Source organism: Salvelinus alpinus, chromosome 11 (assembly GCF_045679555.1).
Source record: "Salvelinus alpinus chromosome 11, SLU_Salpinus.1, whole genome shotgun sequence".
In the NCBI taxonomy this organism is placed as follows: Eukaryota; Metazoa; Chordata; class Actinopteri; order Salmoniformes; family Salmonidae; genus Salvelinus; species Salvelinus alpinus.
This window is the reverse complement of record NC_092096.1, coordinates 51,815,620-51,839,000: the sequence shown is the minus strand read 5'-3', so window position 1 is coordinate 51,839,000 and position 23,381 is coordinate 51,815,620. Positions and strand designations below refer to the sequence as shown.

The 23,381-nt window shown below is 42.5% G+C and overlaps 1 protein-coding gene across 1 annotated transcript; it reads left to right on the top strand.

Annotated features, from left to right (window-relative positions):
• Positions 1 to 15,391: 15,391 nt before the first annotated feature.
• LOC139534890 (SLAM family member 5-like) lies at positions 15,392 to 22,223 on the top strand. The gene is made up of 5 exons (XM_071334422.1): positions 15,392 to 15,501; positions 15,751 to 16,044; positions 20,502 to 20,756; positions 20,928 to 21,079; positions 21,293 to 22,223. Exons 1-5 carry the CDS (start codon positions 15,444 to 15,446, stop codon positions 21,644 to 21,646), a joined length of 1,113 nt encoding a protein of 370 aa, XP_071190523.1. The 5' UTR covers positions 15,392 to 15,443; the 3' UTR covers positions 21,647 to 22,223.
• The last annotated feature ends 1,158 nt before the right edge of the window (positions 22,224 to 23,381 follow it).

Below are 23,381 nucleotides of genomic sequence, written 5' to 3'. Positions count from 1 at the left end.
GGCGCACACTTTATTTCGGCAGGAGAGATATACAGATGGACACAGCTGCGTCAAAAAAAACTTCAGCCAACAAGGCAAAGTGTAAAGCGCGCAAAACAGTCACGAAACATCAAATGTATAACAATACAAACAGGCTTTGTGAAATAACACGGAAAAAACGGATGCAAGCCTAGTGCGTACAAAACACGTAACACACAAACAATCTCACACAAAGACATGAGGGGGAACAGAGGAATAAATACATGTAGTGTGATTGGGGAATGAAAACCAGGTGTGCAGGGAACAAGACAAAACAAATGGATACATGAAAAATGGAGCGGCGATGGCTAGAAAGCCGGTGACATCGCCCGCCGAACGCCGCCCGAACAAGGAGAGGAGCCGACTTCGGCAGAAGACGTGACAGTGATGTTGTTGTGGGGGTGCCTCCTTCGTTGCCTATTGAGGGTATCAACGTTATCCTTGGGAATAACTTGGCTGGTGAGTGTGTATGGCCTGTCGTGTTTCCATCCAGGGATTCCTGATGAGAGTGCGCAGAGTTTCCCAGAGGTGTTTCTCTGCATGTGCAGTGACGCGTTCTATGAGCCGTGGTGAACTGGTCACTGCGCCGACTAACGAGAATACCACAAAGAAGTCTGTCACTGCTTTCCCTGTTATCCCGTTATCTGTATCCCGCTCCGATCTAATCAATGCGCAACGGACTGACCCCACATTAGAAGAGTTGCGTGACCAAATCGGGCCTGTGGAACAGTTGGGAGATGTCGCCCATGGCTATTTTCTCCAAGAGGATGTCCTGATGAGAAAGTGGGTGTCTCATGGTAGTTGTTTTCTGGGGGAGGCGATTAGTCAGGTTTTTGTACCAGTTAAGCTTCGTGAGTTGGTGTTGACAACTTCCCACAACGACGTTGCTGGACATATGGGTGTGAGGAAAACCTACAATTGCATATTAAGACACTTATTTTGGCCTAGGTTAAAGAGGGATGTTTCTGAGTTCATCAAAACTTGTCACACCTGTCAATTAACTGGTAAACCTAATCAAGCTATTAAGCCGGTACCACTGTTTCCTATTCCTGTACTCAGCCAACCTTTTGAGTATCTGATTATTGACTGTTGGTCCTCTGCCTCGTTCTAAAAAGGGTAGTAGTTACCTGTTCACTGTGATGTGTCAGACCACTAGGTTTCCTGCTGCCTATCCTCTCATGTCTATCACGACTAAGTCTGTGTTAAAAGCTTTGACTCAGTAGTTCTCACTGTTTGGAATCCCTAAGGTCATTCAGAGTGATCAAGGATCTAATTTCACCTCTAATCTGTTTGGTCAGGTTCTCCAACAGCTCCATATTAAACACAATTTGTCTAGTGCCTATCACGCGCATAGTCAAGGAGCACTGGAACGTTTCCATCAAACACTTAAGTCTTTGTTGAGAGCCTATTGTACTGAGATGGATAAGGATTGCAAGGAGGGGTTGCCTTGGTTACTGTTAGCCGCTAAGGAGGTTTCACAGGAGATCACGGATTTCAGTCCAAATTACCTTGTGTTTGGACATAAGGTGCGTGGACTTCTATCTGTTCTCCAGGATGACTGGAAGTCTCCCGAGCCCCCTCAGTCCCTGTTATCGTATGTGTGTGATTTCTGGCGATGCCTGTACGCCGCTGGTGAGGCTAAATCTGAGTTTGAACAGGCAACTTTTACATACGTTGGAAAGGTGGTTGGGCAGGGTGAAGTGCGTCCTGTTCGGCGTAAGGTGGTAGCTATTGATGCTTTTCCACCACCAACTACTAAAAAGGAAATTATGCGTTTCTTGGGAATGATTGGTTATTACCGTAGTTTTTGTAGGAGCTTCTCTACTGTGGTCGCTCCCTTGACAGATTTGCTGAAAGCTAAGGCTGGTTACGTATGGTCTTCTCGTTGTCAACAGGCTTTTGAAGATGCAAAGAGGTTGCTTACCTCAACTCCGGTGCTGGCTGCTCCTCGCGTGGATTTGTCATTTACCTTGCAGGTGGATGCTAGTCATGTGGGGGCAGGTGCAGTTTTGCTTGAATGTTCTTTTGTGTTTGGTATTGTTCTTTTCTGTCGCTCCTGTCTGTTCCCTTCTCGTCTCGTTTTCTTCTTCCTCTTAAAGGTTGCTTTCTCTTCGCAAAGGTTGCTGAGGTCTGGGGAGGACGAGGTTGGCTTGGGCAAATGGACGCAAAGACTGGGTCAACTTGTTTTTGTGACTGGTATGGTGTTCCGGGGTCCTTTTTGGTCCCCGGTTGTATTGGGGGGGGGGGGGGGGGGGGGGGTTGTGGCTATTTGGTTTGTTTGCGTTGGCACCTTTCAACACCCCTCATTATCACATGTATACACGTGACCACTCACTTACACTACTGACTAAACACACACCATTGTTAATTGTGTTTACTTTACTTCAGTTAATAAATATATTTTGTTTTTCTTTATCTCCACGTTGTCTCCCTTTTTGTTATGGGTTTTGAGCCGGTTCGTGACACAGGCGAGGCAGTCATTTGAGAAACAAAGGCTGTTGAGTCTGCCAATAAGAATGTTGTGATTGACGGACTCGAAAGCCTTAGCCAGATCAATGAATAGGGCTGCACAATAATGTCTCTTATCGATGGCGGTTATGCTATTGTTTAGGACCTTGAGCGTGGCTGAGGTGCACCCATGACCAGCTCTGAAACCAAACTTCATAGCGGAGATGGTACAGTGTGATTCGAAATGGTCGGTAATCTGTTTGTTAACTTGGCTTTTGAGGACCTTAGAAAGGCAGGGTAGAATAGATAAGGTCTGTAGCAGTTTGGGTCTAGAGTGTCTCCCCCTTTGAAGAGGGAGATGACAGCGGATACGAAAGAGAGGTTGAACAAGCTAGTTTTTTTATTTTTTATTTTACCAGGTAAGTTGACTGAGAACACGTTCTCATTTGCAGCAACGACCTGGGGAATAGTTACAGGGGAGAGGAGGGGGATGAATGAGCCAATTGTAAACTGGGGATTATTAGGTGACCATGATGGTTTGAGGGCCAGATTGGGAATTTAGCCAGGACACCGGGGTTAACACCCCTACTCTTACGATAAGTGCCATGGGATCTTTAATGACCTCAGAGAGTCAGGACACCCGTTTAACGTCCCATCCGAAAGACGGCACCCTACACAGTAATAGTAATAGGGGTTGCAACAATTTCGGCAGATCATTTTAGAAAGAGAGGGTCCAGATTGTCTAGCCAGGCTGATTTGTAGGTGTCCAGATTTTGCAGCTCTTTCAGAACATCAGCTATCTGGATTTGGGTGAAGGAGAAGTGGGAGAGGTTTGGGCGCAACACGTGAGTGAAGAGCACTTTTTGCCAGTCCTGTCTGGTCCAGCGACGTTGGGTTGGTGCCCATAGGCAACATTGTTGCCAGTGATGTCTGGTGAGGACCTGCCTTACAACAGGCCTACAAGCCCTCAGTCCAGCCTCTCTCAGCCTATTGTGGACAGTCTGAGCACTGATGGAGGGATTGTGCATTCCTGGTGTAACTCGGGCAGTGTGGATGACGGATCACCACCTCAAGCTGAACCTCGGCAAGACAGAGCTGCTCTTCCTCCTGGGGAAGGACTGCCCGTTCCATGATCTCGCCATCACGGTTGACAACTCCATTGTGTCCTCCTCCCAGAGTGCTAAGAACCTTGGCGTGATCCTGGACAACACCCTGTCGTTCTCAACTAACATCAAGGCGGTGACCCGTTCCTGTAGGTTCATGCTCTACAACATTCGCAGAGTACGACCCTGCCTCACACAGGAAGCGGCGCAGGTCCTAATCCAGGCACTTGTCATCTCCCGTCTGGATTACTGCAACTCGCTATTGGCTGGGCTCCCTGCCTGTGCCATTAAACCCCTACAACTCATCCAGAACGCCGCAGCCCGTCTGGTGTTCAACCTTCCCAAGTTCTCTCACGTCACCCCGCTCCTCCACTCTCTCCACTGGCTTCCAGTTGAAGCTCGCATCCGCTACAAGACCATGGTGCTTGCCTACGGAGCTGTGAGGGGAACGGCACCTCCGTACCTTCAGGCTCTGATCAGGCCCTACACCCAAACAAGGGCACTGCGTTCATCCACCTCTGGCCTGCTCGCCTCCCTACCTCTGAGGAAGTACAGTTCCCGCTCAACCCAGTCAAAACTGTTCGCTGCTCTGGCACCCCAATGGTGGAACAAACTCCCTCACGACGCCAGGTCAGCGGAGTCAATCACCACCTTCCGGAGACACCTGAAACCCCACCTCTTTAAGGAATACCTAGGATAGGATTTAGTAATCCTTCTAACCCCCCCCCCCTTAAAAGAGTTAGATGCACTATTGTAAAGTGGTTGTTCCATTGGATATCATAAGGTGAATGCACCAATTTGTAAGTCGCTCTGGATAAGAGCGTCTGCTACATGACTTAAATGTAAATGTAAAATGTAAATGTTGTTGCCATCCTGTGCCTGTCCCACAGGTGTGATGTTCGGATGTACCAATCCTGTGCAGGTGTTGCTACACGTGGTCTGCCACTGCGAGGACGATCTGCTGTCCATCCTATCTCCCTGTAGCGCCGTCTTAGGCGTCTCACAGTACGGACTTTACAATTTATTGCCCTGGCCACATCTGCAGTCCTCATGCCTCCTTGCAGCATGCCTAAGGCACGTTCACGCAGATGAGCAGGGACCCTGGGCATCTTTCTTTTGGTGTTTTTCAGAGTCAGTAGAAAGGCCTCTTTAGTGTCCTAAGTTATGTGACCTTAATTGCCTACTGTTTGTAAGCTGTTATTGTCGTAACGACCGTTCCACAGGTGCATGTTCATTAATTGTTTATGGTTCATTGAACAAGCATGGGAAACAGTGTTTAAACTCTTTACAATGAAGATCTGTGAAGTTATTTGAATTTTTGCGAATTATCTTTGAAAGACAGGGTCCTGAAAAAGGGCGTTTATATAGAGGGTGCACTGTTTCTGTGTGTTAATGTGAAGGTGTATGTGTGTGGTCATTCAACTCTTGTTTTCCAAACCGTTCCCTTGAGACCCGTGGCGATTTTAGCATGTAAATCTTGGTGGGGCAAAAAAAAACATAATATGTGGATGCATGCCAGCAAAGCTTCAAAACAACACAAAACAATACATTAATTGCACTATAACGGTGACAAACGGTGCCCACAAACTGTTAGGGCGTACATAAAGCTGTCCCAACAGCAGAGTCCCAACAGCAGTCCCAACACCTTACCATTACTACACCTGGCTATCAGCGGAGCCTTGTCTGGCAGGAAAACAGTTCATTCAGCCTCATTTACTGCCTTTTGAAAAAACATTGCTGATACGGCAGACTTACTTAAACAAATGTTGTTTCTACTGACAATTGAGATGGACAAACTATGGCATAAGGGGACGACAAGCGGATAAGAGGCAATCCGTAATTTTGATGAAGACATTAATGAGCTAGCTTGAACGGCTGGAATCAATATACTTATTTGTTTAGCACTTTTGCAATGTGCAGAGACAGAATAGGCTACATGTGCACCACCAAGTCAGAACAGTATGTGAAATTAACTTCTACTTAGTACTCATCCCGGATCCGGGAGCACCCCCCACAGTAAAAAAGCTGACTAGCATAGCCTAGCATAGCGTCACAAGTAAATACTAGCATCTAAATATCATTAAATCACAAGTCCAAGACACCAGATGAAAGATACAGATCTTGTGAATAAAGCCACCATTTCAGATTTTTAAAATGTTTTACAGGGAAGACACAATATGTAAATCTATTAGCTAACCACGTTAGCCTAAGACACCACTTTTCTAACTCCATCAGTTTCTTACTCCATCAGGTGCTATCACCAATTCGGCCAAATAAAGATATTGATAGCCACTAACCAAGAAAAAACCTCATCAGATGACAGTCTGATAACATATTTATTGTATAGGATAGGTTTTGTTAGAAAAATGTGCATATTTCAGGTAGAAATCATAGTTTACAATTGCACCCACCATCACAACTCGACTAGAATAAATACAGAGAGCAACGTGTATTACCTAATTACTAATCATAAAACATTTCTTAAAAATACACAGCTCACAGCAATGGAAAGACACAGATCTTGTGAATTCAGACAATATTTCAGATGTTCTAAGTGTTTTACAGCGAAAACACAATAAATCGTTATATTAGCATACCACATGTGCAAACGTTACCCGAGCATTGATTCAAGCCAAAGAGAGCGATAACGTAATCATCGCCAAAATGTATTAATTTTTTCACTAACCTTCTCAGAATTCTTCCGATGACACTCCTGTAACATCATATTACAACATACATATAGAGTTTGTTCGAAAATGTGCATATTTAGCCACAAAAAAACGTGGTTATAACATGACAATACTAGCAAAACTAGCCTGAAAATGTCGGGCGCCATTTTGGACAGTGATCTGGCGTAATGAATAACTAATCGTAAACTTGACTAAAAAATATAGGGTGGACAGCAATCGAAAGACAAATTAGTTCTTAATGCAATCGCTGAATTACATTTCTAAAATTATCCTTACTGTGCAATACAGGGTTCGCCAAGCGAAGCTATACCAAAAAAAATGGCGGAATATGCGTTTAACATTTTTCGACAGAACAACGATTTATCATCTTAAATATTTCTTACTATGAGCTGTTCTTCCATCAGAATCTTGGGCAATGTATCCTTTCTTGGGTCTAATCTTCTTTTGGTCGAAAGATGTCCTCTTGTCCATCGAAATGCCCACTAACGTTCGACCGGGACCCCGAAACGTGCCCGGCGCTTCAAAGTGCATCACAAAGCAATGCCTCAAAATCGCACTAAACGGATATAAATTGCTATAAAACGGTTTAAATTAACTACCTTATGATGTTTTTAACACCTATAACGAGTAAAAACATGACCGGCGATATATAAGTGGCTAAACCAACGCTTGGAAAGAGAGCCAGTCCGACGTCCATCGTGCGTCAGGCGCAGCAGGAAAAGAACGGTACATCCGGTCTTTGGCGTTTTATACAGGCCCTGATTGCGCAATCGACTCCATTCAAATTGTCACCTCTTACTGACATCTAGAGGAAGGCATGGGCAGTGTTTGTATCCTCATAGGATTTACAGGGACTTTAAAACTGACCTGGGACCAGAGGCCAAAATTTCTGAAATCTCACTCCATATCAGGAAAAGTGCTGTAGAATGAGTTCTGTTTCACTCAGAGACATAATTCAAACGGCTATAGAAACTAGAGAGTGTTTTCTATCCAATAATAACAATAATATGCATATTGTACGAGCAAGAATTGAGTACTAGGCAGTTTAATCTGTAGAGCAAATTATGCTAATGCGAAACAGCACCCCCCCCCCCTTAAAAGAGTTAGATGCACTATTGTAAAGTGGTTGTTCCATTGGATATCATAAGGTGAATGCACCAATTTGTAAGTCGCTCTGGATAAGAGCGTCTGCTACATGACTTAAATGTAAATGTAAAATGTAAATGTTGTTGCCATCCTGTGCCTGTCCCACAGGTGTGATGTTCGGATGTACCAATCCTGTGCAGGTGTTGCTACACGTGGTCTGCCACTGCGAGGACGATCTGCTGTCCATCCTATCTCCCTGTAGCGCCGTCTTAGGCGTCTCACAGTACGGACTTTACAATTTATTGCCCTGGCCACATCTGCAGTCCTCATGCCTCCTTGCAGCATGCCTAAGGCACGTTCACGCAGATGAGCAGGGACCCTGGGCATCTTTCTTTTGGTGTTTTTCAGAGTCAGTAGAAAGGCCTCTTTAGTGTCCTAAGTTATGTGACCTTAATTGCCTACTGTTTGTAAGCTGTTATTGTCGTAACGACCGTTCCACAGGTGCATGTTCATTAATTGTTTATGGTTCATTGAACAAGCATGGGAAACAGTGTTTAAACTCTTTACAATGAAGATCTGTGAAGTTATTTGAATTTTTGCGAATTATCTTTGAAAGACAGGGCGTTTATATAGAGGGTGCACTGTTTCTGTGTGTTAATGTGAAGGTGTATGTGTGTGGTCATTCAACTCTTGTTTTCCAAACCGTTCCCTTGAGACCCGTGGCGATTTTAGCATGTAAATCTTGGTGGGGCAAAAAAAAACATAATATGTGGATGCATGCCAGCAAAGCTTCAAAACAACACAAAACAATACATTAATTGCACTATAACGGTGACAAACGGTGCCCACAAACTGTTAGGGCGTACATAAAGCTGTCCCAACAGCAGAGTCCCAACAGCAGTCCCAACACCTTACCATTAGTACACCTGGCTATCAGCGGAGCCTTGTCTGGCAGGAAAACAGTTCATTCAGCCTCATTTACTGCCTTTTGAAAAAACATTGCTGATACGGCAGACTTACTTAAACAAATGTTGTTTCTACTGACAATTGAGATGGACAAACTATGGCATAAGGGGACGACAAGCGGATAAGAGGCAATCCGTAATTTTGATGAAGACATTAATGAGCTAGCTTGAACGGCTGGAATCAATATACTTATTTGTTTAGCACTTTTGCAATGTGCAGAGACAGAATAGGCTACATGTGCACCACCAAGTCAGAACAGTATGTGAAATTAACTTCTACTTAGTACTCATCCCGGATCCGGGAGCACCCCCCACAGTAAAAAAGCTGACTAGCATAGCCTAGCATAGCGTCACAAGTAAATACTAGCATCTAAATATCATTAAATCACAAGTCCAAGACACCAGATGAAAGATACAGATCTTGTGAATAAAGCCACCATTTCAGATTTTTAAAATGTTTTACAGGGAAGACACAATATGTAAATCTATTAGCTAACCACGTTAGCCTAAGACACCACTTTTCTAACTCCATCAGTTTCTTACTCCATCAGGTGCTATCACCAATTCGGCCAAATAAAGATATTGATAGCCACTAACCAAGAAAAAACCTCATCAGATGACAGTCTGATAACATATTTATTGTATAGGATAGGTTTTGTTAGAAAAATGTGCATATTTCAGGTAGAAATCATAGTTTACAATTGCACCCACCATCACAACTCGACTAGAATAAATACAGAGAGCAACGTGTATTACCTAATTACTAATCATAAAACATTTCTTAAAAATACACAGCTCACAGCAATGGAAAGACACAGATCTTGTGAATTCAGACAATATTTCAGATGTTCTAAGTGTTTTACAGCGAAAACACAATAAATCGTTATATTAGCATACCACATGTGCAAACGTTACCCGAGCATTGATTCAAGCCAAAGAGAGCGATAACGTAATCATCGCCAAAATGTATTAATTTTTTCACTAACCTTCTCAGAATTCTTCCGATGACACTCCTGTAACATCATATTACAACATACATATAGAGTTTGTTCGAAAATGTGCATATTTAGCCACAAAAAAACGTGGTTATAACATGACAATACTAGCAAAACTAGCCTGAAAATGTCGGGCGCCATTTTGGACAGTGATCTGGCGTAATGAATAACTAATCGTAAACTTGACTAAAAAATATAGGGTGGACAGCAATCGAAAGACAAATTAGTTCTTAATGCAATCGCTGAATTACATTTCTAAAATTATCCTTACTGTGCAATACAGGGTTCGCCAAGCGAAGCTATACCAAAAAAAATGGCGGAATATGCGTTTAACATTTTTCGACAGAACAACGATTTATCATCTTAAATATTTCTTACTATGAGCTGTTCTTCCATCAGAATCTTGGGCAATGTATCCTTTCTTGGGTCTAATCTTCTTTTGGTCGAAAGATGTCCTCTTGTCCATCGAAATGCCCACTAACGTTCGACCGGGACCCCGAAACGTGCCCGGCGCTTCAAAGTGCATCACAAAGCAATGCCTCAAAATCGCACTAAACGGATATAAATTGCTATAAAACGGTTTAAATTAACTACCTTATGATGTTTTTAACACCTATAACGAGTAAAAACATGACCGGCGATATATAAGTGGCTAAACCAACGCTTGGAAAGAGAGCCAGTCCGACGTCCATCGTGCGTCAGGCGCAGCAGGAAAAGAACGGTACATCCGGTCTTTGGCGTTTTATACAGGCCCTGATTGCGCAATCGACTCCATTCAAATTGTCACCTCTTACTGACATCTAGAGGAAGGCATGGGCAGTGTTTGTATCCTCATAGGATTTACAGGGACTTTAAAACTGACCTGGGACCAGAGGCCAAAATTTCTGAAATCTCACTCCATATCAGGAAAAGTGCTGTAGAATGAGTTCTGTTTCACTCAGAGACATAATTCAAACGGCTATAGAAACTAGAGAGTGTTTTCTATCCAATAATAACAATAATATGCATATTGTACGAGCAAGAATTGAGTACTAGGCAGTTTAATCTGTAGAGCAAATTATGCTAATGCGAAACAGCACCCCCTATAGTGGCAAATTAAGAGGGGAAAATATACCAAATTATTAGGCTGAGGCACATAGGCTACTAACAGTTTACTACACAACATATACCTAGTTTTACTTTTTTATCTACAGTATACATATGTCCCTGGCATATTACATAATTTATGCAGCAGCATACAAGACATTTTTGGACTCACCTTGTTGTGCTGTGCTCACTTGAACAGGAAGGTTGCACGGCGGTCCTTCGTGGCCAATTTTCGTCATCAAACTTTGTCATCAAAGTCTGGCATTCTCTGGATTAATGGTGCTTTCAAGACAACAGGGAACTCAGAAATAAACCAGGTCACCTTTCCAATCACATCAGTGATCTTTAGGTCGTAGCTCTAGAAAGAGGTTAGAGTTCCCGACTTACAATTCCTAGTTGGATGACCGTTCAAAACAAGTTCCCAGTTGTCTTGAGCTCACTGTAGTCAGATTTCCCACTTCGGATATAACAGTTGTTTTGAGCGCAGCAGCAATCATGTTCGATCGACAGTAAAATAAATGTAAAATAATTTAAACACTATGTTTGCTGGAAGTAGAAGCCTAAATGTTGTTGTCCATTAGTTTACTCCAATTAGGGGAGGGATTGTAGGGTTAGGGGAAAATAATAAAGGAAAATATATAAAAAATTATAGATATACAGTGGGGAGAACAAGTATTTGATACACTGCCGATTTTGCAGGTTTTCCTACTTACAAAGCATGTAGAGGTCTGTAATTTTTATCATAGGTACACTTCAACTATGAGAGACGGAATCTAAAACAAAAATCCAGAAAATCACATTGTATGATTTTTAAGTAATTAATTTGCATTTTATTGCATGACATAAGTATTTGATACATCAGAAAAGCAGAACTTAATATTTGGTACAGAAACCTTTGTTTGCAATTACAGAGATCATACGTTTCCTGTAGTTCTTGACTAGGTTTGCACACACTGCAGCAGGGATTTTGGCCCACTCCTCCCTACAGATCTTCTCCAGATCCTTCAGTTTTCGGGGCTGTCGCTGGGCAATACGGACTTTCAGCTCCCTCCAAAGATTTTCTATTGGGTTCAGGTCTGGAGACTGGCTAGGCCACTCCAGGACCTTGAGATGCTTCTTACGGAGCCACTCCTTAGTTGCCATGGCTGTGTGCTTTGTGTCGTTGTCATGCTGGAAGACCCAGCCACGACCCATCTTCAATGCTCTTACTGAGGGAAGGAGGTTGTTGGCCAAGATCTCGCGATACATGGCCCCATCCATCCTCCCCTCAATACGGTGCAGTCGTCCTGTCCCCTTTGCAGAAAAGCATCCCCAAAGAATGATGTTTCCACCTCCATGCTTCACGGTTGGGATGGTGTTCTTGGGGTTGTACTCATCCTTCTTCTTCCTCCAAACACGGCGAGTGCAGTTTAGACCAAAAAGCTCTATTTCTGTCTCATCAGACCACATGACCTTCTCCCATTCCTCCTCTGGATCATCCAGATGGTCATTGGCAAACTTCAGACGGGCCTGGACATGCGCTGGCTTGAGCCGGGGGACCTTGCGTGCGCTGCAGGATTTTAATCCATGACGGCGTAGTGTGTTGCTAATGGTTTTCTTTGAGACTGTGGTCCCAGCTCTCTTCAGGTCATTGACCAGGTCCTGCCGTGTAGTTCTGGGCTGATCCCTCACCTTCCTCATGATCATTGATGCCCCACGAGGTGAGATCTTGCATGGAGCCCCAGACCGAGGATGATTGACCGTCATCTTGAACTTCTTCCATTTTCTAATAATTGCGCCAACAGTTGTTGCCTTCTCACCAAGCTGCTTGCCTATTGTCCTGTAGCCCATCCCAGCCATGTGCAGGTCTACATTTTTATCCCTGATGTCCTTACACAGCTCTCTGGTCTTGGCCATTGTGGAGAGGTTGGAGTCTGTTTGATTGAGTGTGTGGACAGGTGTCTTTTATACAGGTAACGAGTTCAAACAGGTGCAGTTAATACAGGTAATGAGTGGAGAACAGGAGGGCTTCTTAAAGAAAAACTAAGAGGTCTGTGAGAGCCGGAATTCTTACTGGTTGGTAGGTGATCAAATACTTATGTCATGCAATAAAATGCAAATTAATTACTTAAAAATCATACAATGTGATTTTCTGGATTTTTGTTTTAGATTCCGTCTCTCACAGTTGAAGTGTACCTATGATAAAAATTACAGCCCTCTACATGCTTTGTAAGTAGGAAAACCTGCAAAATTGGCAGTGTATCAAATACTTGTTCTCCCCACTGTATATATATATACAGTGGCTTGCGAAAGTATTCACCCCTATTGGCATTTTTCCTATTTTGTTGCCTTACAACCTGGAATTAAAATTGATTTTTTGGGGGTTTAGTATCATTTGATTTACACAACATACCTACCACTTTGAAGATGCTAAATATTTTTTCTTGTGAAACAAACAAGAAATAAGACAAGAATAAACAGAAAACGTCCGCAGCCCGTCTGGTGTTCAACTTTCCCAAGTTCTCTCACGTCACCCCGCTCCTCCGCTCTCTCCACTGGCTTCCAGTTGAAGCTCGCATCCGCTACAAGACCATGGTGCTTGCCTACGGAGCTGTGAGGGGAACGGCACCTCCGTACCTTCAGGCTCTGATCAGGCCCTACACCCAAACAAGGGCACTGCGTTCATCCACCTCTGGCCTGCTTGCCTCCCTACCTCTGAGGAAGTACAGTTCCCGCTCAGCCCAGTCAAAACTGTTCGCTGCTCTGGCACCCCAATGGTGGAACAAACTCCCTCACGACGCCAGGTCAGCGGAGTCAATCACCACCTTCCGGAGACACCTGAAACCCCACCTCTTTAAGGAATACCTAGGATAGGATAAAGTAATCCTTCTAACCCCCCCTTAAAAGAGTTAGATGCACTATTGTAAAGTGGTTGTTCCACTGGATATCATAAGGTGAATGCACCAATTTGTAAGTCGCTCTGGATAAGAGCGTCTGCTAAATGACTTAAATGTAATGTAAATGTAAAACTTTAGCGTGCCTAACTATTAACACCCCCAAAGTCAATACTTTTCAGAGCCACCTTTTGCAGCAATTACAGCTGCAAGTCTCTTGCGGTATGTCTCTATATGCTTGGCACATCTAGCCACTGGGATTTTTGCCCATTCATCAAGGCAAAACAGCTCCAGGTCCTTCAAGTTAGACGGGTTCCGCTGGTGTACAGCAATCTTTAAGTCATACCACAGATTCTCAATTGTATTGAGGTCTGGGCTTTGACTAGGCCATTCCAAGACATTTAAATGTTTCCCCTTAAACCACTCGAGTGTTACTTTAGCAGTATCCTTAGGGTCATTGTCCTGCTGGAAGGCGAACCTCCGTCCCAGTCTCAAATCTCTGAAAGATTTCCCTCAAGGATTTTCCTGTATTTAGCTCCATCCATCATTTCTTCAATTCTGACCAGTTTCCCAGTCCCTGCCGATGAAAAGCATCCACACAACATGATGCTGCCACCACCATGCTTCACTGTGGGGATGATGTTCTCGGGATGATGAGAGATGTTGGGTTTACGCCAGACATAGAATTTGATCAATTTTAGTCTCATCTGACTAGAGTACCTTCTTCCATATGTTTGGGGAGTCTCCCACATGCCTTTTGGCAATGGATTTTTTCTGGCCACACTTCCGTAAAGCCCAGCTCGATGGAGTATACGGCTTAAAGTGTTCCTATGGACACATACTCCAATCTCCGCCGTGGAGCTTTGCAGCTCATTCAGGGTTACCTTTGGTCTCTTTGTTGCCTCTCTGATTTATGCCCTCCTTGCCTGGTCCGTGAGTTTTTTGGTGGGTAGCCCTCTCTTGGCAAGTTTGTTGTGGTGCCATATTCTTAAAAATTTTTAATCACGGGTTTAATGGTGCTCTGTGGGATGTTCAAAGTTTCTGATATTTTTTTATAACCCAACCCTGATCTGTACTTCTCCACAACTTTGTCCCTGACCTGTTTGGAGAGCTCCTTGGTCTTCGTGGTGCTGCTTGCTTGGTAGTGCCCCTTGATTAATGGTGTTGCAGACTCTGGGGCCTTTCAGAAGAGTTATATATATACTGAAATCATGTGACACTTAAATAAAGTCCACCTGTGTGCAATCTAACTAATTATGTGACTTCTGAAGGTAATTGGTTGCACCAGATCTTATTTAGGGGCTTCATAGCAAAGGGGGTGAATACATATGCACGCACCACTTTTCTGTTCTTTGAAACAAGTTATTTTTTCCATTTCACTTCACCAATTTGGACTATTTTGTGTATGTCCATTACATGAAATCTATCAAGGCACAAGGTGAGACCCAAATGCAGACAAGAGGCAGATGGTTGGAGTCTTACAATGTTTAATAATCCTAAGGGGTAGGCAAGAGAGTGGTCGTGGACAGGCAAAAGGTCAAAATCAGATCAGAGTCCAGGAGATACAGAGTGGCAGACAGGCTCATGGTCAAGGCAGACAGAATGGTCAGGCAGGCAGGTACAAAGTCCAGAAACAGGCAAATGTCAAAACCGGGAGGACTAGAAAAAGAGAATAGCAAAAGGAGTATGGGAAAAATACGCTGGTTGACTTGACTAAAACATACAAGACAAACTGGCACAGAGAGACAGTAAACACAGGGATAAATACACTGGGGAAAATAAGCGACACCTGGAAGGGGTGGAGACAATCACAGGAACAGGTGAAACAGATCAGGGTGTGACAGAAATCCAAATCCATTTAAATTACAGGTTGTAATGCAACAAAATAGGAAAAACGCCAAAGGGGATGAATACTTTTGCAAGGCACATTACAGTATATTTACAAAAAAATATATGGGGGATTGGAAATGATGCAGACAATTACATTGATGGAAGCCATAATCTATCTACAATGTTAAAGCTGGTCTACCCCCTAAAATAAGTTTTACAAGTGAGCATTTAACACTACAGCTTAAACTGAGGGGGCGGGAAGTTGTGAGAATCGTATTTAGGGCAGGGAACTGCCATCACCTACTTAGTTTGTTATGAGTAACTCAACCTTGACAGAGATCAGAGAACGATGCCAGACTTCATCACTTACACAATGAACATTTTATGGTTTCTACTCATCCTCACAGGTAACCTATACCAATTTTTTTTTTCAAGATAGTTAAAAAGGTTGAGGTGACTTATAGAAATAGATTTAATAAACGGTGCACATGTATTTTCCAAAGGGAATTAAGCTTTTAGGACAAAAGAAAAATGTCAAATAACAGTCAGGAATTAGAAAAAATATTAAGGTAAATAGTTAGCCTGGTATGCTATTCGTGTTTTATCCCTTGCTGAAAAAAATGTTGCACCCGGTGAACCTTTTCCTTTTTCTTTAGGGACCTGGGCTGAAGTTCCGTCAATAGACAAGTACGGGTTGAAGGGAGGTTTGGTGTGTCTGGCTGTTGCTGAATCCCCTGGGGAACATGAAGAACTGAAATGGAAATTCAAAATGGATGTAATAGTTGATAATAAAGAGATCTCTCCTCAATACAAGGAGAAGGTGCATTATAACCCAGTTAACCACTCTCTGTGCATTAAGAATCTGAAGGAAACTGACAGTGGGATTTACTATTCGACTGTTGGAAAATGGAACTTAGACACTATTATTAAGTACAAAGTAACAATACAGGGTGAGTATAATTCAACATTTAACTGAGGGCCCCCAAAAAGGCTATTGCCGGCTCTGACTGGGTGTGTGGGTATGGAGGTTAGTAAGCAGACCCGAGAAAACCACGTTGGTCCCTCATGATGAGTTCAGATGTTTTTGTAGCCCCCACCACCATCAAAGTTGCTCATCCTTGGTCTAGGGAAGGGGTCTCCAGCAGGTCGATTAGGAGCTACCAGTAGCTCGCATACCACCTATGAGTAGCTCACCAAATAATTCTGAAAGTACATGCAATTTTCAAGTGTTCAACCGCTAGCCGTCAAAAACAAATCTTACAATCGCAACTTTAACATTATCACACCCCTGGTTAGCCATTATCGGCTTAAAAAGCCAAACCTAACACAATATCTGACAATTAATTTCCAGCAATATTGCCCCTGTTTGTCTGTGTGGTGCGTGCGTTTGTCTATCACTCCGTGTGTAGCCAGTTGATGTGATAACCGTCTTGTGGGTAGACTAAAATATGTCCCCCAAAACCTTCTCAATTATATGTTAATTGCAAAGTAGGCTTACCTGGCAGAAGTATATCATGAGTAGTATATCATTTGTATCTGATATTTGTTATTTGCAAACATTGCCATGAAATTAGCAGCAGTAGTACAGAACCATCAGGAGAACAGCAAATTAGAAGGCACATTCCTCACTCACTAGCTGCACAATTAAAGGGCCAGATGCGCAATTAATCTAAATGTGTTCGTTTTCTTCCAGACCTAAAAAAAAAAGTGATTTAACCATTGACATGGACTTAGAACCTCAAATTCTGTTGTTTCTTTATGAACAATTGTAATTTTAAGAGAGGAAAACAAACAAAAAATCTAAAACCAGGAAAAATGAAACAGAACATAATTTGGGAAAATGTATAACATAATTTGGGGAGAAAATCGCAGATTTTATAGGGCCCCCCTTAGAGTTATTTATTAACCATTATTTGACCATGTATTATGACAGAAAACATAGTGCACCCACTTTCTCTTGTAGACTAAAGACACTGGGAAGAATTGCAGGGTAGAGAAGAGAAGAATGTGCCTGTTTGAAAGCTAGAAAAAAACAAGTAGCTCGCAAAATTTTTGATTTTTTAAAGCAGCTCTCATTCTAGAAAAGGACCCCTGGTCTAGAGAGTGTATTGCATGTGAGAAAAGCAGCCATGATGATAATACATTTTTTATATTTCTGTAGAGTGGAGATTGATTTATTTCAGTTTGACCTTTCATACCTACTTACATTTTCAACTGTGTATGTTGCTGGTTATTATTACAGTATAATAACTATTATAAGTTGAGAATATTACAGTACATTTCAAACCATACCCTATGTAGAGCAGCAGAAGTAAAATTCCTGACTTAGGGAAAGCGAGAAAAATACTAGGAAATTAATCATTCTGAGTACCAAATGGCTGTTTAATTGAATACACTATACATACAAAAGTATGTAGACACCCCTTCAAATTAGTGGATTCGGCTCTTTCAGCCACACCTGTTGCTGACAGATCGAGCACACAGCCATGCAATCTCTATAGACAAACATTGGCAGTAGAATGGCCTTACTGAAGATCTGTGACATTCAACATGGAATCGTTATAGGATGCCACCTTTCCAACAAGTCAGTTTGTCAAATTTGTGCCATGCTAGAGCTGCCTCGGTCAACTGTAAGTGCTGTATTGTGAAATGGAAATGTCTAGGAGCAAGGCTCAGCCTCGAAGTGGTAGGTCGCACAAGCTCACGGAACGGAACTGCTGAAGTGCGTAGCGCGTAAAAGTCGTATGTCCTCAGTTGCAACACTCACTAATGAGTTCCAAACTGCCTCTGGTAGCAACATCAGCACAAGAACTGTTTGTCAGGAGCTTCATGAAATGGGTTTCCATGGCAGAGCAGCCACACACAAGCCTAAGATCACCGTGCGCAATGCCAAGCGTCGGCTGGAGTGGTGTAAGCTCGCCGCCATTGGTTGGATCTGGGTTTGGCGGGTGCCAGAAGAATTCTATTTGCCCGAATGCAAAGTGCCAACTGTAATGTTTGGTGGAAGAGGAATAATGGTCTGGGGCTGTTTTTCATGGTTCGGGCTTGGCCCCTTAGTTCCAGTGAAGGGAAATCTTAAAACTACTGCATACAATTACATTCTAGATGATTCTGTAATTCCAACTTTGTGGCAACAGTTTGGGGAAGGCCCTTTCCTGTTTCAGCATGACAATGCCCTTGTGCACAAAGCGAGGTCTATACAGAAATGGTTTGTCGAGATTGGTGTGGAAGAACTTGACTGCCCTGACCTCAACCCCATCGAACACCTTTTGGATAAATTGGAAAGCAGACTGCGAGCCAGGCCTAATCACCTAACATCAGTGCCCGACCTCACTAATGTTCTTGTGGCTGAATAGAAGCAAGTCCCCGCAGTAATATTCCAACATCTAGTGTAAAGCCTTCCCAGAAGAGTGGAGGCTGTTATAGTAGCAAAGGGGGGACCAACTCCATATTAATAACCATGATTTTGGAACGAGATGTTCGACAAGCAGGTGTCCACATACTTTGTCATGTAGTGTATATCAAACATTAACAATCACTCTGGTATTCAGTAAAGTATGAATAGCCATGCCCCTAAGACTGATTGACCAGAGTAGGTGCCCCTCTGCTATGCCCCACTTAGCCTTGTACATTTTTCACATTTGTAAGTTAATATTTGTCTGTATCATTCTCTCAAAAGTTACTAGAAATGAGCATTTAAAACATGTTTCAAAAAAATATAATCCAGGGGCATACCACCGGATCCCCGTAGAAAAATGTCCCCTCCCCCAATTTCAGAGTCAAGCCTATGTCCCATGCACAAAATATAAACATTCCTACAAATGTTTTCCCACAACTACGGTCATTACTTTTTACGGTATAACCAGTGGCATGTATTCATGGATGCCAAGGGAAGCCAGGCTTCCCCAAAAAATTTACACAAAAACCTAACGAAAAAAACACTTTTTTTTGTCTCTCAGTGTTTCATAATTTTCCTTCAATTTGCAAGAGGCTTAATGTATCTCACCGGAGAAGGCATCCTAGAGAGTGAAACAGCTCCCCTCTGTCTCTGTATGTGTAGGTCTTTTATCTGATTCTTTCTGGTCCAAAAGAGTATGACATTTTTGCCACCCGTAGCATTGAATGCAAAGGAAGCCAGAGAGCATTTGGCTTCCCTTGATAAAAAAATTAATCAAATAATAGCCACTCAGCGTTGAGCTAAACTGAGAGAGCTCAACTGTGAATGGTCCTGGTGCACCAAAAAGTGTCAAGGGAAGCCAGTTTGGATTTGGCTTCACTCCAATCACACCAAGAGCATTTGTCATTGACAGAAACTCGTTGTGCATCTCGTTGTGTTGATGTCATCCAGTGGCTAGTTACACTATAGCTAGCTAAAATTGTCCCTTTCCTAAATAAGCCATGAATGGAGATAGGGATTTGGACTTGTGGTTTAACTTAATTCTCCGTACTGGCCAATGATTATAATGGCGATTCTGATCCAACCACAAATTCATATATCGTGCCCCAGGCCTGAGAGGATGGAAGTTCAATATGTAGCTAGATGTAGAAGGCTAATGTTAACTAGCTAATGTTGCCCATGAAAGAAAGTTAGGCTAGCAAGCAAGCATTTCAGCCAGGTAGCCTAGGACAACAAAAAATGAAAGCTTGTACTACTTACTGTATGACAGAGTGATAGACCGCTTTGTCAACATGAAAGAGAGGATGGCATTGACATTTAGTAGGGTGAGTCAAAATGTTTTTTCTACTTGCACGAAAACGAACACGCGCTTGCGCACACGCACACACACACACAGAGAAATGAGAACCATGGACAGCCACATCATATTTAGCTTGATTGGACTAAATTATTTTTGGTATCTTTTAGTTACCAAAAATATCTTTTAGTCACTGTTTTAGACTAAGCATAGGTGATTTGATGATGTTGAAATGTTGAAGTTGAAATGGTACTGCAACAGTGGAGGGCAGCTGCTGTTTTCTTTGCGACTTGCGTTAACTCCATGTGCTTCTAAATCAATAGTTGTTTAGTGGTCCCAAAATGTTGGAAACATTCATTTGCTTGACCATGCTGTAGGTCATGTAACTGTTTCTTACATGCAATATCCTTTGAGGACTTCACCGGACAGAGGTTGCTCTCTGGTTTTGGGACGATAACAAAGTTGTGGTTGAATTTATTCTGCCACTGTGTCTTCTTAATGTTTCAGCTTTAGGCCTATATAATACATAAGTTGTAAGATGGCTTGTTTCTGGCTTTGCTTTCCCAGCGATTTTACCCACACACTGGTTATAACTGGTTTATGCACAATCATAATTTTGTTTTACTGGATTAAACTATCGGAGATTCATCACACTTCTCTGACACTTCTTGTCATGGATATAACCTTTTATCCAATTCCACTGGTTCTTGTAGAAGCTGTTTCCATACCAGTCATGAAGGTGGTGTCTCTCTACTCCAACTCAAGTAGGGGACAATGTAACATCACAGTGAACTGTTCTGTTGAAGATGCCTGGGCGTTGTCTGTCTGTAACGGGCGTCAGTGCGCACTGTCACAACAGTCACTCACCGTATTCAATATCACCATCTCCAATGACAACAGCACTATCCAGTGCACAGGCAAAAATCACGTCAGTGCAGAGACCAACTCACAACCCATGAAGGACATGTGTAAGTCCAATTTACTAGCTTCCACCTTCTGTGCCTCTATCATTGTTAAAAAAGATCAACATTTTAATATAATTATGTTACAATTTTCCAGCAAAAAATGTGAATAACAATGTGTGTGTGTGTGTGTGTGTGTGTGTGTGTGTGTGTGTGTGCGTGCGTGTGACATCTCAGGTATTGAGAAGGATGGGAAAGCTTCAGAATCCCAATTTGGCATGATTGTGGGCAGTGTTACTGCTGGATTGCTATTCATTTGTGTGTTTGTTGGTATACTATGCATCAAATCAACCAGAAGAAGGGCCCGTAAAAATGAGCAGCCACTGCAGGTACCTTTTATGTTCATCATTTATCTATTGTCAGTGTCCTGGAAAAACCTTGTATCTCAAAAAAAGTGTTTTTATCCCAGCTCTATCGCCACGTAGTCATGTCACATGGAAGGGAATGACTACTTTCAGTAGTTAAAGAACAAATGTTTCTCCAAATGTTTAAAGAATGATCATTTGAATGTTGTTACAGTATAATGTCTCATATCCTAACAGGTCAACCCAGTGAGCGCTTCACAAGGGGAGAGGCCGGGACCACGAAACACAGGGGATTCTGACGTAACAACTATCTACGTCACTGTAGGGAAACCAGGAGCAGCAGGAGTGGAGCTGCCGTCACCAGAAGAGATGCCAGAGCCACAGTCAGGGGCACTCTACAGCACTGTGCAGCAACCAGCTGTAGAAGAGTCTCACCTAGTGGACAAAGTGGGCGCTACAAAAGAGGACAGGCCAGGGCCGCAGAGCCCTTCTTCAGTCTACAGCACTGTACAGAAACCAGCAGCAGCACAGCGTTGCCCAGTGGACAAATACGGGAATAATCTCAACAAACCAGACAGAGCTGCTCAATAGGAGATAAACTACCCCTCCGTCCCTCTCACAGTTACCCTGCTATTACATTGACTAAGACTTGACCCATATACTTAGAGAGCGAAAATCAAAACACAGGAGAAATTGTGAACGAAGAAGAATGATGGGAAAATGTAATATAAAACAAAAAACATTTTTACTTATTTTTACTTCATTAATCATTCCATCTATTAGCACTGTACATGCTTTATTAAAAATATATGTATACAAAACAGCTGAATAAAAAAAAAGGGGAATCCCGTTTGGTCCCATCTTCAACAAACTGAAAAGAAGGTTGAGTTGACAGGCTCAACCAAACAATAGCAATAAAAAGACACGTACATAAAAAGAGACGTACAATCAATCAACTGTATATCATATTTTTTCGGGTTATCATTTTTGTAATAAGTACCATATATCTAATTCAATTCTACATCGTGTGGGGTGTGGCCAATTCAATTAGAATTTCAACTCATGAGTTGAATGGGAGTCAATTCCAAAATTCAGAATTGAGCCCAACCCTGGTGAGAATGTGTATGTTATTGTGTATTTGAATAAATGCTTTTGAGTGTACAATGTATACATGCTTTTGAGTGTGTGTGTGTGTGTGTGTGTGTGTGTGTGTACTGTAAATTAGCCTTAAACATGTCCTTACTTGATGCTGTCATTAAGATTTGAATTGTCAACCCAGACCCACTGTCCGTCTTACATCGTTTCTGTCAGTCCAATCCAGGGGAGTGTCTCCAACCCTCCTCCTCAGTGATGTAGTCAAGTCACTTAACCTCGAGCGTGAGTCGAGTCCCTAGTGTTCGAGGTCCGAGTCCTTTATTCTCAAGTCACGAGTCGAGTCATGGATGCAGATGTCCTCCGTCACGGATGCAGGCGTATTGACTCTGTTCGTTGCTGGAGAAGTAGTAGCATGATCCACTGTGAAACTCCAAGCCAGGATAACATTGTGCTTCCCTCTCTTTTACGGAAGCTATCTATATATAATTACTCACAGTACTATATCCTGTTATGTTCATGTTAAATGTGTGTGTTCCCGTTTAAGAGTGCACGAGAGTTGTGGACAACCCCCCCCCCCCCCCCCCACAATATTTTTACATGACCCTCTGCTTGTACTGTACACATTTTTTTTACCCTCATAATAAAAAAAAAATAGATTACTGTACCACCACAAATAACAATAACTGTAGCAACCCTGTGTTTATAAACATGGATATCGACATAACCACTTTAGCATGGTTTTGTAGCACAGTCGATGCCACGCAGGGCTATGGGCCAGAAGGTTGAGGGTTTGTCGACCACCCAACCTGGTCTCAGAACATTTCATACTATTCTGTATGTAAATCCAAGACACTCCATTTAGTATGATACAATATGTTAATTTTGGTATGGTTACATAAGACAGATGGTTACTTAAAAATCAAAAACAATAGTAGGGTGGTTGGTTGAGGTGGATGGGTAGGTATATAACACGAATGTCCGACAATCTCATCACGGACAACTTTATCATTTTAGTTCATTAGCAACTTTTCAACTACTTAACATGACAACTAACTCTAAACCTAACCTTAACTCTTTTAGCTAACCCTTCCTCTAACCCTAACCCTTTAACCTAGAATTCATAACATATCAATTTGCAAATTCAGATCATATTGTACATTTTTCAAATTCATAACATACACTGAACAAAAATATAAACTCAACATGCAGCAATTTACAGTTACAGTTCATA